The 9,300-nt window shown below is 49.4% G+C and overlaps 1 protein-coding gene across 1 annotated transcript in view; it reads right to left on the bottom strand.

The window, feature by feature from the left end:
• The window catches only part of SHCBP1L (SHC binding and spindle associated 1 like), a 52,301-nt gene extending 43,442 nt beyond the window's left edge, over positions 1-8,859 (bottom strand). The window contains exons 1-2 of the mRNA XM_030573694.1: positions 8,800-8,859; positions 6,461-6,610 (exon numbers count right to left, since the gene is read on the bottom strand). Coding sequence (XP_030429554.1) covers positions 6,461-6,589 — 129 coding nt within the window. The 5' untranslated portion in view covers positions 6,590-6,610; positions 8,800-8,859. The remainder of the gene's footprint in view (positions 1-6,460; positions 6,611-8,799) is intronic.
• Positions 8,860-9,300: the final 441 nt, after the last annotated feature.

Consider the following 9,300-nt stretch of genomic DNA (forward strand, 5'->3'; position numbering starts at 1 on the left):
AAAGGGGACAGTCAGGAGAAAAAGGTATGGGGGTGTAGATCCAGTCTCTGATTGGTGCACCGTTCTCAACCACACCTTCAAAAGGCTGGTTTAGCACTGCAAGGCAGTTTGGGTTGGCCAGAGCCCTGGCCTGAAGAGGGCTGTTGTCTCCTCCTGTCACTCCAGTTTCTCCTCCAAGAACTGTCCTGGCAGTTCTGGTGATGGAATCTCAGCAGAGGTTGTGGTCTGAAGTGTCTCCACTGTGTGGTGAGTGTGTGCAGACCCAAAGACTTGAGGTTGGCTCGTGAGTCTTTCAGGCTGTGTAGCCTCTTGCCTGTCTTTTCAGAAAAGTGTCACACCCTCAAATGGGAGGTTCTGAATAGTCTGCTGGACCTCATAAGGGAGCCCCAAGACTTGGAGCCCCTTCTCGTGGCTACTCCAGTAGTCATGACCCTAGTGGCGGCATCTGCACTGTCCAACGCAGCCTGGAGGGAAGCCCAGGAGACTAGCTTCCCCTCCTCCATCAAGGCCAAGAACTTGGCTCAGGAGTCTGAAGGGAGTAGCTCCATAAATTTGGCCATCACCACGCATGTGTTATACTAGTACCTGCTGACAATGGCCTGCTGGTTTGAAATAAGGAGCCTGCAGACTCCAGGTAGAATAGACCTTTCTCCAGACAAGGTCCAGTCACTTAGCCTCCCTGTTCTTTGGGGAGGGCTCTTGGAAACCTTGTCTCTCACACTAGTTAGCAGCATCCACAACAAGAGAGTCGGGGTGGGTGGGAGTATAAATGTTCATACCCTCTGGAGGGCACGAAATAACACGCCTCATTGCGCTTGGCAGTGGGCAGCAAAGAAGCTGGGGTCTGCCACAGGGTCTTGGTAGTATCCACAATAGTTTTAACCAGTGGTAGGGCAATATGAGAAGATCCTGAGAGGATGAGGATGTCCACTATGGGATCAGCCTCCTCTGCCTTAATGCTCAGACTCTGAGCAGCCCTTCACAGCAACTGCTGCAGCACCCTGTTGTCCTTGAGCATCAGGGCCACGGCTGTACCCACCAATGCCTTGTCTGGCAATGATGAGGAGGAAGCACTTAAAAGAAGCAGATGCTCCCTGCCAGCTGGCCCCAGGAGATCCTGTGACTCTCAGGGCAGCATCAGTGCCAATGGGGCGCTTGCCAGCACCAGGACTGTAGCCGTCAAACCCAGTGTTGGTGCTGCCATCAGTAAGACCTGGGGAACCATCGATGGAGCCAGTGCTGATCCCTCTGTCTGCACCAACAAAGGCCCCATCGCTGCTATCCGTGCTGGAGCTGCCAGTACCTGCACCATAGTTGGCGCCGAAGTTGGGCGGCTCAGTGATGCCAATGCTGCGGCTGGAGGTGTTGGCATATGGGCAGGCGCCGAGGCAAGCTGCATAAACTATGGCAGGATGAAGGTTACTGAGGCCACAGAAGATCCTTGGTGAAAGGCCCAGGGGGTCCAGAATGGCTTCTGCTATTGTGGTGGCCACACCTGGGGTGCTCTCTCAGACCTCGGTCTTTGATTCCTACTTCTCCTGGATTGTTTGACTCCCAGGTCTCTAAGACTGAAAACCGGGGGGAGCTGAGCCTTGGTGCCTCGAGTGTCAAGAGCTCAGGGAGCAGGTAGGCTCTTTGTTCGAGTGGGCCGATGCTGAGGGACATGGAGGGGGGAGCACCTGGACATCATAGCTGGCTTCCCTCTTGACTGCGCCAGGGCGTGAGACTGCCAGCATTGGAGGTTCTTCCCTCCTCGGGGGCGAGAACGGCACTGTAAGGTACAACAGGTCCCGAGCAGTTTCGAAAGCTTCCGGCGTCGAAGGGAGCTGTGGCTGCTGGTCTCTAGGGACCAGTGACTGTGGTGGACCCAGACTCAACTGCCTTGCCTGGGCAGGAGTCGACGCGGCCCCAGTAGGGGATTGGAGCTGTGGCCTACCTGGAATCTTACTTCTGTGGACCATCCAGCTTCTTTTTCTTCTGAGGCAACGGTGAGTGGGATCAATGTCTGCTCTCAGCTGGACCTCTTGAGGTGCCACGATGGGGCCGAGTGTCCCAGGACCAGACTTTTCTCAGTGCCAAGCTTGACAATGGTGCCGGGGCGCTCCGCGTCAAGGATGACATGTTAGAAGCCAGGTCCCCTGATCCTGGTCGGAATGAGTGCATACAGTTGCCTCCATGAAGATCACCTTAAGCCACTGTTCCCTTTCTTTAAGAGTTCTAGGGCAGAACTTGTGGCAGATCTTACAACAATGCTTTTGGTGACCCTCCCCTAGGCCCCGTAAACACGAGGAGTGTGGATCGCACTTTGGAATGCGCTTTACCCAGACCACACAGGTTTTAAACCCTGGGGACCGCAGCATACCACAGCTCCAGGGAGTCAGAATGGGGGGGGGGGCCCCAACAACTCTAATAATAAGGTAACTATATATAGAGAACTATAGAATGCGCTTGCTAAGCAAGGGCTAGAGGAAGTTCTAGCCAACTATCACTGGCAGTAAGAAGGAACTGAAGGGGTGGCAGGGCCCTATATTGAGTGCGATGAAGGTGTGACTCCAGGGGCTGCCCACACCGACTTGACAGATGCTGCTATGGGAAAAATCTTCTGTGCGTGCACACACACCTGACTGGAATGGATGTGAACAAGCACTAGAAGAATACTTAAATACCCATCACTATATGGAGATCTGAAAACACAGGTGTTTGAGAACTTTGTAGAAACATTTGAAAAAAACTCAATGATGATTAGTGTGCAAGATGCTATGAGCCTTGCTTATTTTTCCACTAAACTTTAAAAACCTAAATGCTTTATTTTAATGACAACTACCATTTATACTTGATCATAAACCGGTTTGTTATAAGCTGATCTCCCCCCCCATCCCCCCAAGATGGATAAGTAAAAATGGAAAATTTTTATAACCCGTTCATAAACTGACCCTATAATTCAGCAGTCAGCAAACTTTGCCTCCGGGGCTATCAGGATAAGCCGCTTGGGGGCCGAGATGGCTTGTTTAACTCGAGGATCCGCAGGCACGGAGGTAAACCTAAGTAAACATAGTGTCCCGGCGCGCCAGCTGCTTACCCTGATGGGCCAGGACAGCAAGTGGTGGGGAAATTTTGGGAGGAGGGTGGAGAAGCTGGGATCCAGGAGAGTAACCCCTGTGACCACCCCCACATGACCCCACCCCTAGCCTGGGACCCCCACACTCTCCCTATCCCATCCTTTCCCACCAGTGATTTCCCTACACCTTCCCCAGGCGGGGTGTACACCCCCCCTGAATTTCCCCAACACCCCCCCCCCCCGGTTTTGTGAGCTAGTTACATACCAATTCAGTGACTATTTGGAAATCTGAATTTAAACTGAAACATTAATACACACTTTAAAAGCTTATACAGTGTATGATAAAATACGTGTATCTGAAAAAGTATAATAGATTTGAAAGTAGGAACATAGACTAGCTTCCTTGCTTCCTTTATACAGCTGTTTTTTATGATGTCAGTGCATTCATTTCGGTTATGTTGACCAACCTAATAATTTCAAATCATGATTTGTAAGCGAAGTCTAAATGAGCTCTCCCTGACAGCTAGTGATGAGCTGGGGCTATGGGGAAAGGCTTCAGGGCCAGATTATATTTACATTCACACCTAATCTACCTAGGTATCCAGCAAACAGAGCTGTGTTGTCCAAGTGATAGATTTTGGCTGGGGTTGAGTTACAAATCACTTGAATGTGGGGGGAATAGGGGATGAAATGTTGTTCTTACTGTATGAGTAAAGGGCAGTAGAACTGTAGCCTGTGATGATTTGAAGGCATCAAGAGAGAGGTTGGGGACCTGTTCCTCTCCACTGTTTAAAGACAGAGCTGATTAGGCTCCATAGATAGTCTTTTGTTCTGTTAAGTGACCACTGCAGCTGAAATCACTGACAATCAGGTCTAAGTGCTTAGTCCTGTTGTGGGGACAGTGTTCCTGTGGATAGTGTTTTTGTGTAAGACAGCCCAGACTGCACTAGCAGCGAGCAAGGTTCCCGCACTGAGAGCTCAGCTGAAATCACTGAGAGCTGGTGGAACCTCAAGAGACCAACTTGCAGAGGTCACAGTGGCAGGTGGCAGCCGAAGGTGACTGCACAGGGCCATTGGCAACAGAGTGGTGGAGTGAACGGTGACACAATGAACAGACATGGCCAGAGCGAACAGTGAGCAACTGGACGAACAAGCAAGGTGCCTTCCTGTCCCCCACCTGGAAGGTGTACTCACGTGAAAGCACCTCTGAACTCTGAGTCTCCACTGACCAAGGACAACACCAGTGAGTGGAGTGCGGTGGAGGGAAAAGTGAGGGGCATGTGAAATAAACATTTGTTTGTTGGACTATATTTTAGTCACTTTGCTCCAGAATGCTAGATTTTTGACTGGGAATGGAAACATATATAAATACGTTTCCTAGTAGACCAAGATTTTTAAAATGCATTATTTGCCAAGGTTGTTATCTCACATTGTTGCTGTCTTGAGAGGTCATTATGCTGGGGAGTTTCTGTACTAAACATTTTTATTATTATAATTAATTTTTTACATAAGAATGGTCATACTGGGTCAGACCAATGGTCCATATAGCCCAGTACCCTGTCTTACAACAGTGGTCAAGGCCAAGTGCTTCAGAGGGAATGAACAGAACAGGTAATCATCAAGTGACCATCCCCTGTTGCCCATTCCCAGCTTCTGGCAAACAGGCTAGGGACACTCAGAACATGGTATTGCATCCCTCCCCATCCTGGCTAATAGCCACAGATGGACCTGTTCTCCAGGAATTTATCTAGCTCTTTTTATAATCCTGTTATAGTTTTGGTCTTCACAGCATCCCCTGGCAAAGAGTTCCCTGGTTGACTTTATATTGTGTGAAGAAGTACTTCCTTTTCTTTTTTTAAAACCTGCTGCCTATTAATTTCATTGGGTGACTGCTAGTTCTTGTGTTATGTGAAGGATTAAATAACATTTCCTTATTCACTTTCTTCACACCAGTCAAGATTTTGTAGACCTCTATCATATCCCCATGAGTCATCTCTTTTCTAAGCTGAAACTTGCCAGTCATTTTAATCTCTCCTCCTGTTTCATACCCCTGATCATTTTAGTTGCCCATCTCTGTACCTTTTCCAATTCCAATATATATATTTTTTGGATGGGTGACCAGATCTGCACACACTATTCAAGGTGTGCATGTACCATGGATTTATATAGAGGCAATATGATATTTTCTGTCTTATTATCTATCCCTTTCTTAATGATTCCCAACATCGTTTGCTTTTGTGACTGCTGCTGCACATTGAGTGAATGTTTTCAGAGAACTATCCACGACTCCAAGATCTTTCATGAGTGATAACAGCTAATTCAGATGCCATCATTTTGTATGTATAGTTGAGATTGCTTTCCATTGTGCATTATTTTGCATTTATCAACACTGGATTTAATTTGCCATTTTGTTGCCCAGTCATCCAGTTTTGTGAGATCCCTTTGTAGCTCTTCGCAGTCTGCCTGGGACTTAATTATCTTGAATAGTTTTGCATCATCTGCAAATTTTGCCACCTCACTGTTCAACATATTCATCTGGAAAAATGGGTAAACAATACTGGTCCCAGTACTGACCCCTCAAGGATACCACTATTTATTTCTCTCCGTTCTGAAAACGGATAATTTATTCCTACCCTTTGTTTCCCATCTTTTAACCAGCTACTGATCCATGAGAAGACTGCCCTCTTATCCCATGATGGCTTTCTTTTCAAAAGTCAATTTAAATTAAATACATTTTTTTTTACTTTTTAGAAATCTAGATCTGTTGTGCTTTGGTGTAACTTGCATTTTCCTTATGTTAAATATGCATAATCCTAACAAAACATTTACTTTATTCATATCTCTTTTATATATCTCATTGGTCCTGACACCCCCCACAGTAAATTAGAACACCCCCGCAATTTCAATTCCTGGGGAAACCACTGCTTCCTACCTTATCTGGGGAGGGCCAGGGGAGAATGTCTCTGACCTGGGTAGAGCTGCTCCTGCAAGCCAGATGGGGTGGTGAGGCCACAGCATGTTTCAGTGGGCTGGGCGGCACAGCCATAGCGGGCCGGGTGGCACGGCCGCAGCATGCTCTGGGGGATGGGGCCGAGTGACACAACTGCAGCCTGCCAGGCCTGGAGCTGCAGCTGCTTTGGTGTGGGGGTGGGGGTGGGGGTGGGAGCAGTGTGGCCTGAAGCGGAGAGACTCTGGCCCAACCTCTTCCCTTCTGTCTCTGCTGGCTGTACTGCCTCTCCTTGCTCCCTCTGCTGGGGGGAAGGGCTGGGTCCCACCTCTACCTTGCTATACCCATTCATAAGCCAACCCCCTTCTCTGGTGCTTCCTTTTTTACTAAAAAAAATCTGGCTTATGAACAAGTATATACGGTAACTAGAATGAAAAAATAAAAAGGAAAATTACTTCAACAAGTATTCCAACAAAAGGTATAAGGATGTCTTCAGAACTGATGAAGAAAAGTTCTGGATTGGTCTTCCAGACTCCAAGCCATTTTTCTTTCATCTTCAGTTTCTCCAGAAGATATTTACTCATTGCTTCATTGGCATCTTCTGCCTATTACATGAACAAAGAGAAAAAATTCTCACTTATTTTAAAGACACTTCACTTTTACTTAAAAATAAATTCATATAAAACTTCACATTAATCCATAAAACATGATACATCACTCTAAGGCAGTGGTTCCCAAAGTGGGGTTTGCAGAATGTTACGGGGGAGTGCCAGAAAAATTTCACTAAGGGCAGCCAGAGGACCCCAGGCACTGGAGGCAGCAAGGCAGACAGCCTGAGCCCCAGGAAAAGCAGGGCTTGGCAGTTGGGGCTGGCAGCCTGAGCCCTGCCTGTCAGCAGGGGAGGCGGCAGCCCAAATCCTAGTGCTCTGCATGGGGCTGGGCAGTTGGGGCTGGCAGCCCGAGCCCTGCCCATCAGCAGGGGAGCTGGCAGCCTGAACCCCAGCACTCTGCGTGGGGCTGGCAGCACAAGCCCCAGGAAAAGCAGGGCTGGGCAGTTTGGGCTGGTAGCCTGAGCCCTGCCCTTCAGCAGGGGAGCTGGCTGCCTGAACCCCAGCATTCTGCGTGGGACTGACACCCTGAGCCCCAGGAAAAGTAGGGCTGGGCAGTTTAGGCTGGTAGCCTAAGACCTGCCCGTCTATAGGGGAGCGGGCAGCTCAAACCCCAGGGTTCTGCATGGGGCTGTCAGCCCGAGCCCCAAGATGAGCGAGGCCGGGCAATAAGGGCTGGCAGTCCAAGCCCTGTCCCCAGCAGCTTGAGCCCAGCACTCCGCGCAGGGCTGGGCAGTTGGAGCTGGCAGCCTGAGCCCTGCCCCCGCCAGTGGGGGAGATGGCAGTGGTTCCGGGCTTCCAAGAGCTATGCAGAGCAAAGCAAGCCTATCAATCACACTGAGGAAATTTAAATTTAAATCCCTGGAAATATTCATTTTTAGGATGGGGTTCACAAGATTTCACAATTTAGTGAAGGGGGTTTGCGGGCTGTTTAAGTTTGGGAACCACTGCTCTAAAGGCAGCAGAGAAGAAGGATATAAAGGGGAGGAGGGAGAAGGAAAGAAAATAATGGAGGGGGAGAGTGTACACTCTTACAGGAAAGAGAAAAAAGCAAAAAAAGGAGTGAACTGGGGGGGAATACTTTAAAAAAAAGTTAACTGACAATGTTAAAATTAAACAGTACACAATTACTTTAAATCAGAGTGCCGTGAGAAAATGTGTTGACAAATAATAACCAAATTCCTAAATTTTATTATGCTGCTACTCTTCAGGGAAAGACGATAGATTTTAAATAGCTTTCCAGCTGATCAGAGACAGCCATTATAGCTAAGAAAAGAGGTAACACTTTCTCAAAACAGCACAGTGGGGAATCATTGAATAGCCTTTCAATTCATTCTGTCAAGCTTCAATATGCTAAAACTTAACTTATCAAATGACAATACATGGGAAGATTAAGACTGTATTCTGTACATACTATGAACCACTGTTCTTTTTTAAATAAATGCCAGTTGAGTGACACATGAAATAGTTTAGGGTGGCAAGGTTATTTCATATCTGTGAGGTGTGCAACTTTTCCCAGAGGTTGGCAATTTATTTTATTTTACAGAGAAAAAAATGCCAATAATTTCTTGCACTAACACCACTGTGAAGTAGACTTGACACAGCTACTAAATAACATATTATAGCACCCAACTTGTCTCTTATCTTTTATTGGACCAAATTCTGTTGGCAAGAGATAGAAGCTCTCAAGCTACACCAAGCTCCTCTGCAGGACCTGTGTAAGCTGGAAAGCCTCTCTCACCAACAGAAGCTGGTCCAATAAAAGACATCACCTCCCCCATCTTGTGTCTCTCATATCCTGGAACTAAGTAAACATCATGGCACTCTGCAAGTGTGTTCTCTAACCTTACTTGGATTTTTATTTTTCTTCCCAGTCCCTCCCCTTTCCATCTCCATTTCCTCCTCCCTTCCCTTCGTTCCGATTGCTCTCTCCTCTTCCTCCCTCCTCCCGCCGCCTTGGGGCAGCGTCCCAAGGGCATGATCGCACGGTCCCTTATGTGGATCTTCTCGTTGGCTGGAGCGGTTTACCGTCAGAGGGCGGTAAACGCGTGGGGCTGAGCGCGCCTCGCCTCTTCGGATGCCCTGAAGACGCCCCCCCCCCCAGAAAGGAAGCGTCCCTGCCCCTCGCAGGGGACTCCCCACCTGCCCCGGCCAGTGCTGCGCGCAAGGCTAGGGGCCCCGCTCACCCTGCAGCCCCGCAGCAGCCTGTCGCAGTACAAGGCCACCTTGTCCCGCCCTGGCACGGCCCCCAGGTGGGACGGGTACTGGGCTGGCAATGGGTCGGCCTCCGCCTCTTCTTCGCCCTGGCTGGAAAGCAGCGGCCGCCGGCTCGGTCCAGCACCGGACGATGGCCCGGCAGGCCATGAGCGGGAGCTCTCACTCGAGCCCGGTTCTACCTCGGCCGCCCCTTCCTCGGGGCCACTCGAGGCCATTGCTTCAGTCAGCCACCCGCTTGGCTGCCCCGGGCCGTTACCCGCCGAGCCGGAACTGCAGCCAATGGGCGGCCGGCGCGGGACACCCAGCCAATGGGGGGCCTGGCTCGTGACCACCGACCGTTAGCACGAATCTGCCTCTTGTGCTGTGCTTTTCCCCTCCAGCCTAACCACGCGCGCGAGGTTTCTCATGCGCGTGGCGGGACGGGGCTTCAATGGTTCTTCTTTGCGTCTGCGATTTCCTATCTCGTGCCC

The sequence above is a fragment of the Gopherus evgoodei genome, chromosome 8 (genome assembly GCF_007399415.2).
Source record: "Gopherus evgoodei ecotype Sinaloan lineage chromosome 8, rGopEvg1_v1.p, whole genome shotgun sequence".
In the NCBI taxonomy this organism is placed as follows: domain Eukaryota; kingdom Metazoa; phylum Chordata; order Testudines; family Testudinidae; genus Gopherus; species Gopherus evgoodei.